Below are 22,243 nucleotides of genomic sequence, written 5' to 3' on the forward strand. Positions count from 1 at the left end.
TCTTCTTGTTCAGGTTCTGTTTCTTCCTGATTGGGCACGACAAGCAGCCAATCAAGATTCCACACAGAGCATATACCTAGGAAAGCTATCTTATGGAATTATTATTATTATTATTATTATTATTATTATTATTATTATTATTAAAATCCCTTATGAATTCAGGCAGTAGTAGCTGCGTGAGCCGGACACAACAGCAGGGAGGAGTGAATAGCAGTTGCAGTCACAGGTTCCTCACTGGCTGCACCAGGGAGAGCAGAGGGGAAATGCCAAGCAATGGCATCTACAGTTGCAGAGAGGAGAGAGGCTGCCTCGGGGAAAGGACTATATCTAGGCTTATTCTAGTTCCAACTGTGGTGAGCAAGAACTGCCACAGGCAAGTGGATCCCAAAGTGATCACTCCCTGGACCAGCATCAAGGACCAGCAAGGCTGGGCAACTGCTGAGGGCTCCGTCACCCAGTGGAGGGGGGCACTGACAAAAGTCTTCTTGCTCAGGTGACAGAGGGGGCCTGGGGCTGCACAACATCACTGTGACATTTGCATGTGATGTTGGCTTACTGACATGTCATGCAGACTCCCTGCAGCGTGGGTGCACGGCGGTGTAGAACTTTTTTGGGGGGATGGCCCCTTCTTTGAAAATTTATGGGTGCCTGGGCCCCCATGGCCCCATATAGAGGACTCCTATGCCTCCTTATCTTCACTGTTGAATCTTGCATGCTTGTTCACCTGCTTCTCACTTTGTCTCAGACAACAGTGGTAGTGAGAAGGAATCGCAGCAACGCAAAGAGAAAGCCTACAAAAAGGAGTTGAGGGAAGCAAAAAAGTTGTGGGAATAATGTAATCCCCCATGAGTATCCAGAGAAGGAGGGCATATTCTAGTTAAAAGACTGAGAGTCTATATTGTCAACTGCCCTGTGTGTTGTGGTCTTGCTCCAATTGATCCAGAGGAAGCAGATGATCAAATTTGCAGATGACACCAAACTGGGAGGGGTGGCTAACACCCCAGAGGACAGGATCACACTTCAAAACGACCTTGACAGATTAGAGAACTGGGCCAAAACAAACAAGATGAATTTTAACAGGGAGAAATGTAAAGTATTGCACTTGGGCAAAAAAAATGAGAGGCACAAATACAAGATGGGTGACACCTGGCTTGAGAGCAGTACATGTGAAAAGGATCTAGGAGTCTTGGTTGACCACAAACTTGACATGAGCCAACAGTGTGACGCAGCAGCTAAAAAAGCCAATGCAATTCTGGGCTGCATCAATAGGAGTATAGCATCTAGATCAAGGGAAGTAATAGTGCCACTGTATTCTGCTCTGGTCAGACCACACCTGGAGTACTGTGTCCAGTTCTGGGCACCACAATTCAAGAAGGACACTGACAAACTGGAACGTGTCCAGAGGAGGGCAACCAAAATGGTCAAAGGCCTGGAAACGATGCCTTATGAGGAACGGCTAAGGGAGCTGGGCATGTTTAGCCTGGAGAAGAGGAGGTTAAGGGGTGATATGATAGCCATGTTCAAATATATAAAAGGATGTCACATAGAGGAGGGAGAAAGGTTGTTTTCTGCTGCTCCAGAGAAGCGGACACGGAGCAATGGATCCAAACTACAAGAAAGAAGATTCCACCTAAACATTAGGAAGAACTTCCTGACAGTAAGAGCTGTTTGACAGTGGAATTTGCTGCCAAGGAGTGTGGTGGAGTGTCCTACTTTGGAGGTCTTTAAGCAGAGGATTGACAACCATATGTCAGGAGTGCTCTGATGGTGTTTCCTGCTTGGCAGGGGGTTGGACTCGATGGCCCTTGTGGTCTCTTCCAACTCTATGATTCTATGATTCTATGATTCTATGAAGCCTCAGTGAAGTGATAGCTGAGTAAAAATGCTTAAACACTGAAGGCAATATAAGCATCTAGTTTGAAATCCATACTGTACGTCTGGATTTTTCAGGACGTTACAGGGATGTCAATGGTGGAAGTGATGTCCAGGGGGGAAAGCAGCGGTTCCACATACAAATCACCACTCAAATGAGAGAAAAAGCACACAGAAACAAAGTACAGTGATACCTATGGTTGCGAATGGGATCCGTTCCGGAGGCCCGTTCGCAACCTGAAAAGAATGAAACCCGCGTCTGCACACGCGTGGGTCGCGATTCACCACTTCTGCGCGCACACGTGACGTCATTTTGCACGTCTGCGCATGCGTGAGTTGTGAAACCCGGAAATAACCCTTTCTGGTACTTCCGGGTTGCGCGGGATGCAACCTGAAAACGCTCAACCTGAAGCAAACGTAACGTGAGGTATGAATGTAGAGAGAAAACCAAGAAAGAAAAAGAGAGAATGAAACCAGGCTCCTTCTGTCCTGTTATTAAAAGACACCATGACCTTGGGGAAAAAATTATAGGATCAGTTCATTCTTCTTTTTTAATATAATTTTTATTGGTTTTTACACATATTTTCCAAACATAACATCCCACATAACAAACCTTTGGCTATCACAGCACAGCCTGAGAATTCCTTCAACCTCGACTAATGGTTTTCTAACTTTCTTTGGCTTCCATCCTCAACAACATCCTGAAAGTGTACAGGAAGTCCCAGGAGTCATACTCCTTCGCATTCTTTGTTCTTGAATGTGTAGGGACCTACAAGCCCTTGGAGAAGGAGGATCTCCCAAACTTTCCAGGGAGGTCTCTGCAGTCTGCTCTCTCTCTCCCCCCTCCTCCTCCAATATCTCATAACTAAGCATTTCTTCCTTCAGCTATAATTCAGCTCTGTTTTCTTCTCCTCTTGAAACTGTTGGAGACAAGGGGGGAAACCTTCCCACTCTCCCTCCTCTTCTGAGAGGAGCCAAACAGACTGAGTGGACACTTCTGAGTCTTCCTGTTCAGTTCATTCCCTGACAATGAAGAATTAAAATATCAGTTCTCCTTGGCTGGGTATACAGGACAGATTGAAGCAACCACAACCACTTCCAGCCATCAATCATGCAAGATGTGGCAGGAGAGGTCCCCGGCTAGATTCCTGGGGTGCTAGTCCTCAACACACACCAAGCTATTCACACCTTGTAAAGGTCTGATTCAGGCCAGCAGAGTCTAATTGGTTACTTAACTCAGTTGATGGCCACTGTACATTTGAGCCAACTTCAAGAGGTAAAGGCCCCCATAAAATATTTTAGGGGGCCGCCTCCCCAAAGTTCATGGGCATTGCCATTCAAATGATGTGAGTGCACTGTCTTGTGATCAATTATGCAGGGGGGAGCTTACCTGCTTCACCCCCAATATTTTATTCAAGTTGGCACCCCTGCTACCATGAATGCCATGAAAGCACCAGCACATGCTGCCAGTGCTGTGCCAGCACTGGTGTGGACCCCAGTCTTGCCCCCTGCCAAGTTCTGAAGAAATCGAGAGCAGTTCACTGTGTTTGTTTCCCAGTGTTAGCTCTACATGAGAGTAAGGGTGCCAGAGTTTCCAGTGATGAAGCCAAAGTTGTATTTCTGATTAGTCTGTTACAAGGGGACACCAGGTGCTAGGTGACCCCCATTCTCATTGCCTGGCATGCATGGTTGTCCTTCTGTGCCTTGTAAGGTAGCGACCATGGAGATCAGAAGGGGCAATGGGGCATCAAACACATAGAGTAAGGAAACAAATACTGGTATGCATTGCAAATAAATACATGAAACAGAAAACAGGCTATGACTGGACCCTTCCATTCTTTATTTTCGTAGCCATCTACGTTTGAGCTTGCAGAATAAGGTCTTTTCAAGGTGTTTTTGAGGGCTGATGCCAAAGAGTCGCATAATCTAGATGGCAGAGTGTGGATTGTGCATTAAAACAGCAGGGTGGGGTGATCTCTTGGTTTTGGTTTTGTGTAGTGATCATGAGATCCAGTTTTGTTCATCTTGAAAGTGTCTTCTTAGAGCCAAGCATCATTCGGCACCTTCTTGCAAATATACTGTGTCATTTGCTCACAGTTTAATGCTGCCCAGCAACTTCCACGGCAATTAAAGGCCAGTACACCACAGTTGTGCCTCGGGGCTCTATTTGGCTCACCCCTTTTCCAGAAGCTGAAAAGAAGAGAAATAGCAGCCTTGATCAATCAAGATTGGATGTCTACTTCTTCACCCGCTCCCCTTGCCTTCTATCATTAAAAAGATGTTCAGCTCTTTCTCTCTTAACATCCACTCACAAGTGTGATGGATTTTTCTCCCCATATTTTAGAATTCTAACCATGTAAGGAAAACAACAACAACAACTATTGGTGTTTCGCAACTTTCTAACTTGTTGCAGGACCTTAGCAGAGTATACGCAGAGTTCACGAAAGCAATTGGTTGCAGGCAGGATGGACGAAGCAGGAATCGGTTACTTGTTACTTATAGGTGTTTAGTATGTACAGTGGACTTCAAGTTACTATTTACAGGAACAGAGCACAACATGGATCTTTAGCTCTCTCGCCACATGACTCTTACACTAACACTCAACTATCAACGCTCTACTAACACATTCCAGTCAATAGGCCATAAATCATTATTCCCATGAGTGAGCTTGACCAATGAGGGAGCTGTCTCCAGGCCTCTATACTCCTTTACATTGCCTTGGCTGTTGGCCAACTCCTAATTGACTCTGTGTGAAGCTGCACGTATTCAAAATCCCAACAACAACTGTGGGTCAAGACTGTCTCTTTTCTTTTCACATGAAGTGATTTCTCATAAAGGTAAAGGTACCCCTGCCCGTACGGGCCAGTCTTGCCAGACTCTAGGGTTGTGTGCTCATCTCACTCTATAGGCCGGGAGCCAGCGCTGTCCGCAGACACTTCCGGGTCATGTGGCCAGCGTGACAAGCTGCATCTGGCGAGCCAGCACAGCACACGGAACGCCGTTTACCTTCCCGCTGGTAAGCGGTCCCTATTTATCTACTTGCACCCGGGGGTGCTTTCAAACTGAGATGAGCGCACAACCCTAGAGTCTGGCAAGACTGGCCCGTATGGGCAGGGGTACCTTTACCTTTACCTTTACTAAAGGGCCCACCCCATGCATGAGGAGAGCAGTGACACTATACAGAAACAAACATAGCTATGTCCTCAAATGAATTGCAAAATATAATCTATAACCACAAAGCCATTATAGGGTTGCTTGATTGAAATGATATGATATCTCTCATATATATATCTTATCTAAATCTAACATGCTGGTTCTAAGTTTACTTTAATCAATTATCCATAGTTGACAAAGGTATCACCCTAGCCTCACTTTTATTGTCACTTGCATTCTCCAGTGTCCATTGTATACTGAATCAAGTCCCACTACACAGCACTAAAATTCTGTGATAAATGTATTCTATAACTCCCTCATTTTTAGCTCTCTGTGAATCTATTAAATTGATATTACTAGTAACGGTGTAGTAGGTGTTTTTTTTACTCCCATGAGATGTTTGGGTGAGACCTGCCCTTTAATCAAGTCTAAGATCACAAACAGCAGTGGTTCCCAATTGGTAGTCCACAGACCACCCACCCAGGGGCTCCATGGTGTCATTCACATAACAAAAACTGCCACAGAGATATTAAAATGTTCAAAGGTAGGGTGGCCCATGGCGTGGCTTTTGAAAAATAATAGGTCTGCAGTACTTAGCTAACTGGGAACCACTGGCATACAGGATTTAAGTTCCCAGCTAGTATTATACAACCCCACTGCCTGCTTGTAAAGTTTACTCAATACCTTTGTCAAAAAGGATTAGTGGTTGGTACTGGGTGCATCAATGAAGATGAATGTCATTGGATTTTGTTCCAGGAGACCTTGCAAAATTGAAAGCAGCCCTCTGTTAATGCAGCCTTGGTAATAAATGCCAGACCAGTTCTCTGTTCTACCACCAAGCTGTGGATGAGTGAGATCTTACTCTGACCTTGTACATCCATCCACACAAGCTGAAAAGAGTTGTTAGATACTTAAAGGGAACCATGAAGGGTCTTAAACTGCCAGCTGACAGTGTGGCTCAACTTTAGGTTCCTGCAAGTCCTTTTGAAGCTGAACTAAGGAGCACAAACCATTTAAAAGCATGCCTTCAGCCTCTTCCGAATCACCACATTCATTAGTCAAAATAAAAAAAAATTCCTTACAGTAGCACCTTAAAGACCAACTAAGTTAGTTCTTGGTATGAGCTTTCGTGTGCATGCACACTTCTTCAGATACACTGAAACAGAAGTTGCCAGATCCTTCTATATAGTGAGAAGGTGGGGAGGGGTATTACTCAGAAGGGTGGTGGGAATCGGAGATTGGCAGATAGCTGAGATGAGCCTGTTGACGACTCTTAACGACTGCAATAGGTCTTACAGGAAAAGGCAAGGGGTGAGAAGGTGAGAAATGGCTTAGTCATGTATAATGAGATAAGAATCCAATGTCTCTGTTCAGACCAGGTCTCTCCATTGTTTTAAGTTTGGTAATGAGTTGTAATTCAGCAGCTTCTCTTTCCAGTCTATTTCTGAAATTCATTTGTAGTAAAACAGCTACTTTGAGATCTTGTATAGAATGTCCTGGGAGATTGAAGTGTTCTCCTACTGGTTTCTCTGTTTTGTGATTCTTGATGTCAGATTTATGTCCGTTTATTCTTTGGCGTAAGGTTTGGCCTGTTTGTCCAATATAGAGAGCTGAAGGACACTGTTGGCATTTGATGGCATACACAATGTTAGACGATGAGCAATTAAATAGTCCCGAGATGGTATGTGTGATGTTGTTGGGGCCAGTAATGGTGTTGTCCGGGTGTATGTGGCAGCAAAGTTGGCATCTGGGTTTATTGCAGGCTCTGGTGCCAGTGTCCGTGTTAAGTCTGGTTGTAGTATTATTGTGGGTTAGGAGTTGTTTAAGATTGGGTCGCTGTCTGTAGGCAATGAAAGGTCTTCCTCCCAGAGCTTCTGTCTTGTCAGGATTCAACCTCAATCTGTTAGCCGCCATCCATCCTCCAACCGCCTCCAGACACTCACACAGGACCTTCACCGCCTTCAATGGTTCTGATTTGAAAGAGAGGTAGAGCTGGGTATCATCCGCATGCTGATGAACACCCAGCCCAAACCTCCTGATGATCTCTCCCAGCGGCTGCATGTAAATGTTGAAAAGCATGGGGGAGAGGACAGAACCCTGAGGCACCCCACAAGTGAGAGCCCAGGGGTCTGAACACTCATCCCCCACCACCACTTTCTGAACACGGCCCAGGAGGAAGGAGCGGAACCACTGTATAACAGTGCCCCCAGGTCCCAGCCCCTCAAGACGGTCCAGAAGGATGCTATGGTTGATGGTATCAAACGCCACTGAGACATCCAGCAGAACTAGGAAACAGCTAGAAGAAATAGCAAATATTTCTTCAAAAACTTACTGGCCTTTGGGTACTGTGCCTGACAGCCATTTCCATCTCGCTTGGTTGTCTTTAAAGAGTCCAATCCAAAAAAGGTTTCTTCGGAGTTTTACTTCATTCACCACAAATTGCTGGGGTGGGGAGAAAGAAAAACCAGAAAATTTTCAGTAGGAATGAGGAGCAAGGCAGTTCTCTCAAAGCCTTTCTAGACAATGTCCCTTTCTCTGAGCTACTATAGCCCTTTACAAACATCCAACAGGCATAAAACAAACACATTTCAAAAGACACAGGTGTCACCTTTGAAAGCCAAATCCATATTTTTGGAGGAAGCCGTGATCAAAACTATGGTATTCCATGTATGGTTGCATCAAGCACCAAGAATAATTTTGTACTGAGGATGTGCTATTGTCCCCCTGATCCAAGTTATGATGCTGCTGCTGATGGAATCAAGAGAAAATATTGTAGTGAAAGGTAACTTCACCTGCCCTCACCAAGACTGACTACATGTGTGTTCCAGCCATGACACAGAGTTAAAATTTCCAGATACTGTAAATGACTGTGCCATAAAACAGTTCATCTTGGAACCATCTAGCGGGACAGTGACCCTGTGTGGCAAATACTCCAATATCTGTATCCATGTTTGTTTGTTGGTTCCAGAGCTATTGGAATCAGTCTGGTTGTGGTATGCTTGATGGGATGACAATGGGGTCTCACCTATGTCTGTGCCCTGCAGCACCCCGGTAGCCCCTCTGCCAGGGTTAAGGGGCTGGGAGAGGGATATACCTTGCAAGCTCCTCTAGAGTCATCTCCATGATCTCCTCATGCCAGAGGGTTAGGGTGGTGAGGGAAGCATTTTTTCCTGAGCACTCAGTACATCTCAAAGAGCAGAGGAAGAATCTACAAGATTTCCCTCAAGTATCTACTCCTCCTCCTTCAAGACCTTCTTCCTGACTGCCAGCTTCATTCTATTAGAGCTCAGCAGCACCAAGAAACCTTAGTTAGCCCCAGATGGTAGCAGCTGTTCCCTGCCCCACCCACCCCTTGGCTTGACTGATGGAGTTGCTGTATTGCCTGCATACAGGTGGATTGTACCTTCTTAAATGGATAGTGATGATAGGAGCCCTTTGACTCAAGGAGATCCCCTACCTTTTCAATACTCTGCTTTGATGCTCACCTGTTCTACTGCTGTTTCCAGAGACATTAGCTTGGCGCCTTCCATCTCACACTCTTTTTGGGAATTCATCCATGTTTGTGGCCGATGAGAAAACCAATAGTATGCCGTTGCAAATAAAACCCAACCATCATCCACATTTTTAGAGATGATGTCTTTGAGTCAGCCAGGTATGGAGGAAGAAGAGAAAAAGAAAACAAGATAAGGAATTTAAGGGGAACCACCTTGTATGCCTGTGCAGATTTCAATTACTTTTGTGAAGTTCATTTCTCTGGGAACATGATAACATATATTAATCTAGGAAGCTCAGAAATCTTAAAAAAAAGAAAAACATTAACTCATCAACCCATGCTGATGCTGCAGTAAATAGCTGGGTGGGTGTAATGGTTCTATTATTATTTTTAATAAAACTTTTATTGGGTTTTCATAGTTTATATAGACATAACACAAACACACAAACACAAAAACAAACACGCATAATTTCAAAACCTTACTTTCTTAACCACTTTCCATGACTTCCCCACACCCCCCTTCTTGCATCCTAATTCCAATAGTTAACTCAGCAAGTTCTTGTCTCCAACTTTCACCCTATTAATATTTTACTTAATTCTTCTTAATTAACCAAATTTTAGTTTTAACCCTCAATTAAATTCCGTTACTCATCATTTAAATCCTTTTCTAAGGTCGACCCACATTCCCTTCCACAAATTTCCCAATTTTTAAACTAATTAAAAGAATAAAGAACATAATAACATAAAACAAGATATAATTGTACACCCTTTGGATTCCAAAACTCTCCCCCCCCCTTTCCCGGTTTCGATCCCCAAAGAGTATCCACAGTCTATCAGTTCTCAGCCTGGATTCCTCACATCCGAGGCTCTCAAATTTCTCTCAATCCCTCTCTGCCGGTTTTGTTGGTAATCCTTTATGTTGGACATCGAATCTCGGAGAAGCTCTGTCCCAGTGGGATCTATGTTTCTTCCAACCAGACCTCCATACTCAAAATCGGAGCCCAAATCATGTATCTTGTTCCTTTTAAGTCCAAATGTCCCAAAAGTCCCAAGAGCTCCAATTTTCGTCTTGATCAAATTTGCAATCCATATGTCTTCCGATCTCCCCATAGGAAGATTTCTCCAATCTCGATTCTCAAGTTCAAACCACTTTCTCATCATCCAGTTCTTGTTTTCTTTGTAATCCATTCTTTCAGGCCTCTGGTTGTCCTTTTTCTCTTGCGGCAATTCAGCTCCTCCTTCCCACTCCTTCAATTCAACACATGTCTCCTCCTGTTTAGCTGCAGAATTTTCTTGAATCAAGTCCTTGACACAGTCCACAAATTTATTTACTTTAGAATTCAAGGTCGTTAGGTCTGTAGCCAAAGCTCTATTCTGATCTTGCAACTTTCCCAGGAGAAAGAACGTCCTATCCAGCTCAGCCTGTAATTTTCCATCTACAGCCATTGTAGTGTCTCAGAATCCCCTCTAGAGGTATTCTAGTTACTTTGTATTCTTTCTCCAACAATCAGGTTTTTATTTTGTATCTTCTTTATTTTCAACGACTTAAAGTCAGGTAAATCAAAACCAACCAGCAGAAATAGCATAAAGCAAATTTTCCAAAATTTGACAGCTCATTTGACAGCTGTCAAACTCTTTGTATCTCCTCAACAGGCTCTCTCGCGGATCACTCCCGGATCCCGGGTGTGTGTGTGTGTGTGTGTGTGCGCGCACGTCAGCTCCTAAAAGTCAATTTCCTCCTCCAGCACAAAACTTCAAATGCCAAATCGTGGAATTAATAACTTTGTCTCACACAGAGAGAAGTGGTCTCTCGACCTTAGTTATCCAATCCTTGCTTTAAATTATCTGCAAAACGGGTGGGGTGGGGGGGCGGACTTCCTTTTAACGCTTCCCCCAATCGTACCGAATTCAAAGGAAAGGAGATTTTAAAGTCCAATTTCCGTACTACTCACGGGTTGTTCTTTTTGCAGTCCGAATGCTCAAGGAAAAAAGTCAGCGCTCTCCGGCCATGGCTTGCGGCTTCACTCCGTAGAAGAAGCGGTTTACTCACAGCACCACGCCACCCTCCGTCACCCGCTCCGCAGCCTTCAAAAAGGCTTCTTCGCGGGTCGGGGGGCGCAAATGGTACCCGCTGAGTCACCAGGTCCACAGGCATCCGCGCCTGTGGTTTCTAAGGGTCCCCGCATCGCCGCCGCGTCAGGACCCGTCTTCCACGGAGCAGATTCCCTCCGGAGCTCGGAGGGAATCCGCCATTTGCCTTCCGCGCTAACCCGGAAGTCCGGGTGTAATGGTTCTAGGGGTTGCTCGTGCGTAAATCGGCACCACCCCTGGCTGGGTTACCTGGGTGAACTCTCACTGTCCGGACAGCCATTCACCCGTGGCTGTCTCAATCACTGGCAGAATCCGTCAGTGGGCGTTTCTTGAACTTCTTCCAGCATAAAAGTTCTTTGACGCCTAGTCGCTGACTACTCTCCCTGCGCGGAAGCCTTCTGCGCAAGGAGGGTGTGGGCAGCGGAGGACCAGTGCTCTCCCCGCTGGTCTCCGGCGAAGAGTCATGGAGCCACCTTGCCGATTCCCCCATCTGCCCCCCTTCTCCACTGGTGCTACGCTGATTTCCTTCCCCAGAAGATGGGCTGCTTCTCTCCCTCCCGGGACGCTCTCCGGAATCCCTCTGGACTCCTCCCTCTCCCTCTGGCTCCGATGGCAGTTCCCTGACAGTGGGCATAGCTGGAACAGGGAGCGCAGTCAAGAACCTCACCTACTTGTTTCCACCTGGATACTTTGGGCAGCATCAGGGAAGACTTGAAGGATGGAGAGGGGGAGTAGCTGTGTTTTTTTTTTTTAATTAAATTTTTATTGAAGTTTTAACAAATCACCACAATACAATAACAACACCATAACAATGACATACTAACAAACACACAAAAAACACAAGTATAACTTCAATTTTTACTTTCTTTTAGCTTACTTTCACGACTTCCTCATACCTTCCCTTTCTGTATTCCAATTTCAAATTCAATTGTCAGCAAATCCTTACCCTACTTTTAAATTAGTTTTTTAAAAATTATTTTCTTCTAATTATCCCTTGCCGCTTTTAACCCCTTAATAACCAATCCAGCATTTTCCTAACCTTCATTAATTTTACAATATTTCTTTAAATACTCTTTAAATTTCTTCCAGTCTTCCTGGAAGACTGGGAATAGCTGTGGTTTATCAAAATTCTGTTTCTCTCTCTAGGCTAACTCTCCAGTTGCGGAGGTGGGGAGGGGAATCTAGAGGGGGCAGCTGGGACAGATGAGGGATTCTGCTGGTTTACCACCCGGTTTGCTGCCCAGCAGTCTCCCTGCCTGAGCTGACAGGATGGTTCCAGTGGGCTTCCAAATGGCTCTGGGGGATATTCCAGCTCATCTGAAAGTGGGTGGTGCTCCTGCCAAGTTTTGGCCAAGCTGTGGAACAGCTGAATAAAGATGATGATGATGATGACGGCAATGATACTTTATAATATGCTGCCCATCTAACTGGGTTTTCCTCAGCTACTCTGGGTGAATTCCAACAAAATAAAACACAACTGGAGTCCAAACATTAAAAACTTCCCTGAACAGAGGTCTTCTGAAAGTCAGATAGTTGTTTTTTTCCTTGACATCTTGGCTTGGGCCATTGACACGATTGGTCCTGAGCTCCCTCTCCCGCTTCATTCAGCCTGTTTGGCCCCCTGGTATACTGCAGAGGTTAGGGCAAAGAAAGAAGCTGGGAAATGGCTTGAACGTGTGTGGAGGAAAAATCAGGTTGAATGCAATTGAACACTGGTGAGGGCTCATCCTTGAGCCTACCAAGTGGCAGTGAAGGCTACAAAGAAGTGTTGCTTAGCTTCCTCCATTGTGCCATGCAGCAGAGCTTTCTTGGGTAGAGTAGGGCCTGCTACAGTCTGGCCTGAAGGAGATGGGAGAACTGAAAGCAGCTTTCTGTGATTTGTTTGCAAAGTATTTTGAGGATAAAATTGACCCTTCATGACCCTTCTGTTACAGCAGATAAATCTTAAAGGGTGTCCAGAGCAGAGGCAGTGGTAAAATCACTCCTTAAGAAACCCAGCCTGATGGGCAGAATATAAATAAAGTGTTGTTGTTGTTGTTGTTGTTGTTGTTGTTGTTGTTGTTGTTGTTGTTGCTGTTGTTGTTGTTGTTGTTATTCCCTGGGCTCAGAAAAATCTAAGTAGCAGTCCATCAGTTGCTAATCTCACCTTCCTGGGCAAGGTTCTTGAGTGGGTGGTCGTGGACCAGATCCAGATGCTCTTGGAGGAAACTGATTTTCTAGATCCATTTTAATCAGGGTTTAGGTCTGGTTTTGGCATAATGTCTTTAAAGGCAATCATATTTCCCAAGGTCAAAGAAAAAGAGGGGAAATGCCATTATACAACATCCACAAAATGTGTGTTTTCGTGCTGACCATCCTTCGCTTGTTTTTATGCACAAGTGATGCAATTCGCCTTCATTCCCCGTCTCTGCTTTCGCATCTAAAGCTTTATAAGCTATTTTATAATCACTTTACCTATTATGTATTCAATGCTCTGTGCTTGCCTGAATTTGAATATGGACTAAGGATTCTGAGCCCCTGTGTTCTGACTCAATACATGCTATCCAGTCGTGCCATTCCTTTCTTCCACACAAGGCTGCAATTGTGGAGGACCTGCACTGGCTTTTGGACAAGAAATCTCCTTGGATCTGGGGCGATGCTCAAAAGGCTGCCTTCAATGCTGTCAAACAGCTGCTCTCCCCTGAAAGCGTCCTTACCCATTTTGATGAGACCAAGCTTGTTGTGCTTGCCTGTCACACCTCCCCATATGGAACTGGCGCAGTCCTCAGCCACCAGTAGCCAGATGGGTGAGAGGCCCCCAATGCATTCTACTCCAGAACTTTGTCATCTACGGAATGCAATTATGTCCAGGTTGACAAGGAGGCCCTTGCTATCGTAGCAGAAGTAAAGAAGTTCCATGACTACACCTATGGCCACCACTTCATTATCATAAGTGACCACATGCCTCTGCTGGGCCTTTGCGCTCCTGCATAGCAGATGCCCCAGGTCCTGTCCCTGAGGATGCTAAGGTGGTCCATCTTTCTCAGGGCATATGACTACATGCTGCACAACGTTCCTGGCAAGAGCCTGGGCCACGCAGATGCCTGAAGCTACCTGCCATTACCAGACATAGACATTGACCCGTCCCCAGCCCACAGTGTGATGCTGCTGCAGACTCTTCCCCAGGTGCCGCTCCATGCCATGGATGTCACCACACACTCATGTGTCCATCTCCTGTGTCCTCAACTGGATGTGGAGGGGGTGCCCAGCGGAACACCTTGATGCAGAATTCTCCCCATTTGTCTCCCAGCAACATGAGCTGTCAGTTCACAAGGGATGCCTTCTGTGGGGAAACTGGGTCATGATCCCTGCTAAGCTGTGGACCAGAGTGCTGGAGGCTCTCCATGTCAGTCACCCAGGCTTTGTTCATATGGAAGCTCTGGCCAGTAGCTACATCTGGTGGCCAGGCAGTAATGCAGCAGTAGAAGATTGGGTCCAGCACTGCCAGGCCTGACAAGAGTCCTGACCATCCATGCCTCAGGCCCCAATCCAAAGGTAGGAGATGACATGCACACCATGGTCAAGACTCCACATCAATTTTGCTGGTCCATGCCAAGGTCAGACATTCTTGATCATTGTGGACTCCTTGTCAAAGTGGCTTGAGGTGGTGCCCGTCTCAGCAATGACCTCCAGGATCGTCATCTGGGCCCTGCTGTGGGTCTTTCTTCACCCTACACGGCCTGCCAGACACCATCATGTCAGATCATGCAGTACAGTTCATGTCAGCCGAGTTCCAGAAGTTCATGGCCAACAACCTAATGTCACAGCAGCACCGTTCCATCCATCAACAAATGGACATGTCACAGCAGCACCGTTCCATCCATCAGCAAATGGACAGGCTTAGAGAATGGTGAGGACCACCAAGGAATCCCTCACCCGAATTGCCCAGGGGGACTGGAACAAGAGCTTAGTTGATTTCCTGCTGCAGCAGCACCTCAAACCCTGCATTGCCACAGGTTGAAGCCCAGCAGAGCTCCTTATAAACCAGAAGCTGGCATCACTCCTGGATTGGCTGCACCCAAATCTTGCATCTGATCGGCCTCCTGGCCAAGGGGCTCCAGAGGCCCCCAGGTCCTTCACACCTGATGACCCTGTCTACATCCCAAACTACGGAGATCACCCTGCGTTTATCTCCACTGCTGTTACCGGGGCGACAAGCTTGCCACACCAGATGTTCAGGTCCACTGCCGGCATGTGGACTAAATATGTTGATGCCTGTCTGATGCCCCAGGCCAGCCACTGCTACCATGCCAGAACACAAGGTGAACAATCAGCCTGACTCACAGGCTGATGTACCTGATGAGAACCTGCGGCCCAGGGTAGAGCTGAGGAATGGGGCCCCAACTCTGCGACACCAGACAGTGTGGAGGCAATGACACCAGTGTCACCCATGACACCAGCTCCAGCTCCATCAGGATCCCCAACAACCCACGGGGATGAGCTTCACCCATCTCAGTGGGTGAGGCACTGCCCACACTACTTTGATGAATATTTGTGTTGACAGGGATGAGTGTTCATGTCTAAGGGAGAAGGGTGTTATGTATTCACTGGTCTGTGTTTTCCTGAGCTTGAGTCCAGACTAAGGATTCTGAGCAACTGTGTTCTGATTTGATACATGATATCCAATCATAAAATATTTCAGAACTCATTCCCCTTCTCTGCTTTTTCATAAAAAGCTTTATAAACATCATTATAATCTCTTTACCTATAAAGCAAGTGTTCCCAGTGAAGGAAAGCCCACCTTAGAGACCTGTGCAGATAAATGGAGGATCCTATCCTGACCTAGGTTTGGCCGTCTGGGTACTTGCCGTGGCACCAAAACAGGCCTGTGCGTAGAGTGAGAGTTGCTATGGTCTGCAGGTATTTTATCCCACATGCCAAAGAGCCAATTCACTATGTGAGTAGGCTTGAGGGCTTCTTTCTGATGATGGGCTTGTGAAACCAGAGAGATTTTGTTGTTGCACCAATCACCCCACTGCCCAGCAGTCTCTCTGACCAAGTGGTCAGAGGTTGCCTCAGATGTGCTGTTCAAGAATCTCTCTTCCATGGATGAATATAGTAAAGGACAGGTCTTTTAGCTGACCTGAAAAGGAGGACAGCTCTCTGCTCTGGCTCTAAGAGTTGTCAGCTAGAGGAGGGGCTTTCAGCTGGGGCAGAATCAGGGCAGGATCCCACTGCACTACATCATAGGGTAGCTTACCAATTTCCTTTTGCAGTTGATCATTTTTGATGGCAAAATGTCGCACTTCCTCTGATAAGTTTTGAACTACAGCGAGTATTTGGAAGTCTAAAAGATTTGAAAAGGTTTAAGGCAGGAGTATCTGAAATAACAATCTGCAAATATTAAGAAACCGTTTCCAAACATTTTAAAACACTTTAGCCTGAAACAAGAAGCAGAGCTCCAGGATGGGGTTCTTATGAATATGAGGACAGACTTGATTCTCTGTGGCTGAGATCACCAATGAGAAGCCTCAGAAGAATCCTGCAGCTGGATCAGACCAAAGACCCATGCAATCCACTATGCTATTCTCATATTGAAAGTGGCTCATGAAGTATCTCTAATGTTCCCCTCCTTTGTCCTCCTTTTCTGCTGGGAATCACAGGGTTACAAAACAATTCCCACCTCGAGTCCCACAGTAAAGCCAAATATGCAAAGATTACTTTACAGTTTTCTATTATGCTTTCTGAAATCTAAGAAAATACAGGCACCCAAACTCTTTTTCTGATGAATATTGGGTTGCCTTCCACATAGTTCTAAAGAGGGCGTTCTGTAAGCTCAGGAATTTCTCCTTGTGCAATGCAATCTTCAGCCCCTTTCCCTCCATTCTGTTCTGAAGTTTCTCCCCACCCTGGGGAGCGGCTTTGGTGATGGCATGCAGGGAGATGTGGGGGCAAAGTTTCTTTGCACTAGTGCTAAAATATAGCACTAGCACAAACATTGTGAATTACAGTGTGATGGGGGAGGACAGCATTTCTAGTGGGGGGATGTGAGAATCACAACCACCTGCTTTTCTTTATGCTGAGCAGTGAAAAGGTGATAAACTCTATTGGGTGATGAGTTTCATTGAATATGCGTATTGCTCACACAAAAGGGAGCTACAGGAATTGAAGTCCGTTTAAATTATACATGTTCTAGCAAAAGTGAGGATTTGTATACAAAATGCTTACCATCCTTGTCCTTATAGGTTGAATCAATCCCAACAACAATGCTTCGAATCATTCCCAATCCCACTTGAAATTCAGTTCTTTTTTTTAATTCCTTCTGATCTAAGGAGGAGTTAGGTAGAAAAGAAATGAAGAAATTCTGTTCTAGCTTACTAGTCTGGTGACCTGGGGGAGGGGGATACTTGGTTTCAAACTGCTTTTAACATTGAATTTTAAATGCTGACTTGTAACGTGCCCTGGGAGCTTAGGGAGAAGAGTGAATAAAAAATCAAATCAACAAAAACATAAATCCGAGTTCTATTAATATTTTCTGCTTCCAGCCCTTATATTGATGTTTCCTGTCCCTTGATTGTGGCTGCCCTGGTGCTCTGAAGTCCTGTTTCCATTTGGCCTGTTGCTTCTGTCATCAGATAGTTGGCCTTCCTTTGAAAGCTTTAGATTTTTTGGTGTCTAGATACACTTGCCCTCTTTGTCCTAGCGACTTGCATTTGCCAAGCTGCCTCATGCCCTGCCGCTTGCTTAAAATATGTAAAGTCTTGGATCATTTGGTTCCCTCCCCCTGAGCTTTGCTTACTTTGCAGTGCCATTCAAAAATGAACTAGTTTACAAATAGGTTATGTGTTCATTTATCCAGTGCTATTTTTCTGGAGAAAGAGGTGCCAAACGCACCTTGAATATCTCCCTTGTTCTCTTAGATTAGCAACAGAGCCCACCTGAGAAGGGCTGGAACTGAGTCCTGATGAATTTCGGCTGAAAAAAGCCCTGCATATATTTTGATATTTAGGTAGGCTCTGGACCCACCCACTTTGGCCATGGCCTTATCCTCTGCAGCCTGTTTTCCCAAAGCACTTTCCTTCAGGGGACTGTAGCCCTAGCAGAGGGCAGGGTGGTGAGGATCAGGAATGGGGGGTCTTCCAAAGCAAATGAGGATTAGTTGGGAAAGGAGCAGAGAATGGCAACTGGGAAAGGGAATTGTCCAGGGTGTCCCAGGGACTTGTGTCAGCCTGTGCTTCTGTTCCAGGAGCTGGAACTCACTTATTCAGGGAGAACAAAACAGTGTCATTGCTCTCTGGGTGACAGCTGTAACTCAACCCCTGATATCAAAGAGAAATGAAAGGGATAAATGGAAGGTGGATCCTGCCATCTCTTTTTGGAAATGCTATTGGCATTTAAGCAAAGCACATGACATTAGTTGCAAAGTATGCTAATTATGTACTTACATAGAAGGAAAAGCAGCAGTGTCATGGCAGTAAGGATGAATATCTCAAGTATGATAAATCTTTCACCCGTTGGAGATTTTAAGAAGGTAACCATGTCCTGAAAAGCAGATGCTTGAAGAAAGAAAATTCTGATTTAGCCATCAGTAGCCAACAGTGTCCTCAAAGCTACCAACATGAGTTTGACCAAATTGCGGGAGGCAGTGGGAGACAGGAGTGCCTGGCGTGCTCTGGTCCATGGGGTTACGAAGAGTCAGACACGACTAAACGACTAAACAGCAACAAGCCAACATACCATTGCCACTCCAGGAAAAGGGGTTTCCATATGCTGTGGTAGCCATCAGCCAGAGACAGTCAACTGTTCAAGGGGTGGTAATCTGGGTGGTTGAGCAGGTGGAGGAAGCAAGGGGGGATACCTTGCTGCTTGAGGAAGCTTTTCTTACCAACGTCTGGATCAGAAGACAGTAGCCTTTGATACTAAAGGACTTTCTGCTCCCCAAACAAATGACAAGATGCTCCCTCTGTGCACATAATGACACATACAGAAGCTGGGCTGGACTGGCCATTGGCTCTTATTTGGATGCTGCTGATGGGGCAGCAGACTAACTGAGGAGGTGCAGCGCAGCTTGTGTGGTCTACCCATCTCTGCCCACCACAGCACCTGCTACCTGAGGCAACTACCTTATTCTGCCTAATGGTAGAGCAATTCCTGGCTGCACAGAGTAAAGGAACACCACAGCCAGCAGCAAAGAGTGGGCTGAATCCTGGGGTTTCTGTGGGGATTAGTGGATCTCTGGCACCCAAAGAGCTGTGTGTGCTTTTCTCTGCACTCCTCCCTAGCACAACCTGACTGGTTCCACTCCCTGCCTGTCTATCCATCAACTTCCCTTTCCCATGCATTCCTCTACTTTATGAGAAACCTCATCCCATATGACTGCGCTGTATACAGACCACAAGTTCCTTTTGCTGCTGCTGAATCCTTTTTGGATGCTCCACCAGTTCCGGACTTTTCCATCCTCTCAGTTGCATCTGTGAAACAACAAGCTATTAAGACATCTTAAGGCAGCCCTGTCAGAAGACATCTTAAGGCAGCCCTGTTCAGGGAAGTTTTTAACGTGTGATATTTTACTGTATTTTTGGTTTCTATGGAAGCCGCCCAGAGTGGCTGGGGAGGCCCAGCCAGATGGGCGGGGTATAAATAATAAATTATTATTATTATTATTATTATTATTATTATTATTATTATTGACTATGAACACATTGGTTGGATGGTGGGTGTTTTCCCTTCCAAGCTCAGAGTATTAGTCTCTTGTCAAGCATGAAAGCTCACAAAATTTGCTTTTATTCTCCTGCACTTAATCTCCCTATTACAGGAACATAATTTTTAAAATAGATGCACATCTACAAATGTCAAGGATTTCATCGGTACAAAGTTGAAATGGACAGCAACATTAGGCCAAAAATACGTCTCAGTGAGGCATTTTCAACATTTAACTTTGGCATCTATCAGTATTTCCTGTAAAGACATTGTTGAGTCCAATATAACTGAAATGTCTTTCTTTTTCATTTGCTGGATCAGTCTACATCTTATACCAAAAAGATGTTCCATATGGATTCAAAGGTATTGAAAAATGTTTTAGATAATATAGCATTCTCTCTCTCTCCACATTTTTATTAGTTTTTTTAAACATATCATTTCCAACAATCATTTAACATAAATTCTTATCTTATACAAAGTTTTAGACTTTGATAAAGAACGGATGATTTTCCGTTCTTTATCACTTGTTCTGCATTTCTTAATTTCTCTATTACTCTTAATTATCATTAACTAATAATTCTTTTCATAGTTTTTCTTGCAATATTTCAAATAATCCTCCTTACAGAACTTCTTGCAGTCCTACAAGCATAATCTGTTCATTACAATTGCTTTTCAAATAATTCATATATTTACTGATAATATAGCATTCTCATTTGCATTCTATTCTTCTCTAAGCTCCTGGATATCTAGTTTATAGGACTTCAGTAAGCATTTGCAAACAACAGTTATGAACTGACGTTAAGAGGAGCAGCCAATTAAATTACAGTAATTTTTCCTTTCTTCAGCTGTGGACATCAGTAATATTGTATTGTCCTTTACTTATTGCCTAATTTTTAATAAGTTACCGTGTATATATTCCCGAACTGTTCCCTCATCCCCTAGTTGTCTACGGAGATCATCTGTTAGGGCAACCAGAGCTGTCTCAGTCCTGAATCCAGGACGGAACCCAGACTGAAATGGATCTAAAGCCGGTGTTTCCTCCAGAAACCTACCAAGCTGTTCAGCAACCGCTCTCTCAGTTACCTTACCCAGACATGGAAGATTTGAAACTGGGCGGTAATTGGATAGATCTAAAGGATCTGGTGAAGTTTTCTTTAAGAGCGGACATACCACTGCTTCATTCAGCTCCCCTGGGAATGTCCCCATGCCAAGGGACAAATTGATAATTTCAACCAGGGGGATCCGGGTGACACCTGGGCATGCCCTAATCAGCCAATGATACACTGGGTGAAAGATTTTGGGTATAATATACAACTTGCAGCATGGGAGAACTTAGGGAATTGGAATTTAAAACTCACAGCATGTTGCACGCTGAAAGGAAACTATATGAAAATGATATATCGTTGGTATTTAACTCCCAATCAATTAGCAAAAATGTATAAAACAGGGTCAAATATATGTTGGAAATATAAGGAAAAAGAAGGCACCTTTTATCAAATGTGGTGGACATGTAAGGTAGTAAAAGAATTTTGGGAAATGATATTTAATAAATTGGGGGAAAAGTTTTATTCCCCCCCTAAAAAACCTCAAATACTTTCTGTTAGGAATTCTAGGCGCCAAAATCCCAAAGGAGCAGAAAAGACAATGTACATGACCATGGCTGCGAGGATGTTATTGGCCCAGAGATGGAAATAAGATGACGTCCCTGCCAGAGAAGAATGGCAGATAAAGTTGGTGGATTATGCCGAAATGGCAAAAATGAATCAGAAATCAGGAAAATTTTAAGGAATGGGGAAAGTTTATAATCTATTTTTAAAACCACTGTAAACAGCTAAAATTCTTAGTGTGGTTGGAATACCACTTGTAGTTTAATGGTGCAAAATATGAGCAGGCCAGGGCTGAACTGATACTACCCTTGCTGGTACCTTTCCCGGGAAAATCAGAAGCTCACTATGTCAGGTTCCTACTGGAAGACTGGACAAAAGTTAGAACATTAGCAGTGGCAAAAATTTTATCGGTGGTTGCAAGAACAAATGAGCCCTATAGTCTAAACAAAATGCTTGATTAACCTGGAGGTAGGCTGTATGAACTGTGTACTGATTTGTAATGATTTGTTGGGTCTCTGGACCGTAATTAAGATTGTTGTTGTTTTTATATTGTACGTTGATATTTGATTGTAAAATTTTACTTTGAAAAACGAAATAAATAAATAATAATAAAAAGACTACAGAGACCACAAGTTGGACATGGAAAAGAAGCAGACAGAACATTGTGCATTTCCCATGCATCCCTCTACTTTATGAGAAACCTCATCCCATATGACTGTGCAGTATACAGACCATCAGTTATAGCTGCCGATAGTGTTGCAGGATTTGCGGGCGCTGGCTGCTCCATCCTCTCAGTTGTGTTTAGGAAACAACAAGACAACAACAAATGGAGAATAAGATTATGAGCACATTAGGTAGAAAGTGGCATCAGTATTAGACCATCCTTTCCCGTAAAGACGTTGTTGAGTCCAATATACAGTATTTTTCACTCTATAAATCCAGCTGAGTCTAGCAAGACTTTGGACACCACGAGTTGGACCTGGAAAAGAAGTAGAGGGGAAGCTGTTACACAGGCTCTCCAAGTGTGCCATTTTGTTTTCTTTTTGCAATGACCCAGCCTGACATCTGATGCTGTGGCTAAAAGAAAGAAAGAAGGCGGCTGTTGTCTAATCTGGTTTCAAAGCCATCTGAACTAGCAGCCCTTGATATGCAAGTAAATGGGTTTCCCAAAGACTTATATTTTCTGGATCATGCTCTAGATCTGGATTTACAAACTGGGCCCATGAATCAGAGCAGGGCACCTGTATTGCCAGGGAATAAAACCGAATGTGATGCTCCTGGTTTGCAATGTAGCTGGAGCTTTAATATAAGGGACATGGCTGTTTGAGAAGAAGTGAAAGGAACTTCA

The 22,243-nt window shown here is 44.6% G+C and overlaps 1 protein-coding gene across 1 annotated transcript; it reads right to left on the bottom strand.

Annotated features, from left to right (window-relative positions):
• Positions 1 to 3,689: 3,689 nt before the first annotated feature.
• Positions 3,690 to 21,726, bottom strand: LOC310685927 (CD209 antigen-like protein D). The gene is made up of 8 exons (XM_083459052.1): positions 21,628 to 21,726; positions 18,982 to 19,059; positions 18,034 to 18,144; positions 16,817 to 16,915; positions 15,849 to 15,935; positions 8,511 to 8,662; positions 7,358 to 7,467; positions 3,690 to 4,062 (listed from the first exon to the last, which is right to left on the bottom strand). Exons 1-8 carry the CDS (start codon positions 21,680 to 21,682, stop codon positions 3,912 to 3,914), a joined length of 843 nt encoding a protein of 280 aa, XP_083315178.1. The 5' UTR covers positions 21,683 to 21,726; the 3' UTR covers positions 3,690 to 3,911.
• Between the last annotated feature and the right edge of the window lie 517 nt (positions 21,727 to 22,243).

The sequence above is a fragment of the Podarcis liolepis genome (assembly GCF_965112155.1).
Source record: "Podarcis liolepis genome assembly, chromosome: 9".
Taxonomy (NCBI): domain Eukaryota; kingdom Metazoa; phylum Chordata; class Lepidosauria; order Squamata; family Lacertidae; genus Podarcis; species Podarcis liolepis.

Excerpts from the sequence above, each read along its gene's own strand:
- LOC310685927 (XM_083459052.1), bottom strand. The coding sequence starts at position 21,682 with ATGGAGCAGCCAGCGCCCGCAAATCCTGCAACACTATCGGCAGCTATA. Across the intron at positions 8,663-15,848 it reads TCAACTGCAAAAGGAAATTG|ACATCATCTCTAAAAATGTG; the intron begins GTAAGCTACCCT and ends GCTGACTCAAAG. Across the intron at positions 4,063-7,357 it reads GGCACAGTACCCAAAGGCCA|CTTCTGGAAAAGGGGTGAGC; the intron begins GTAAGTTTTTGA and ends TCTTCTTTTCAG.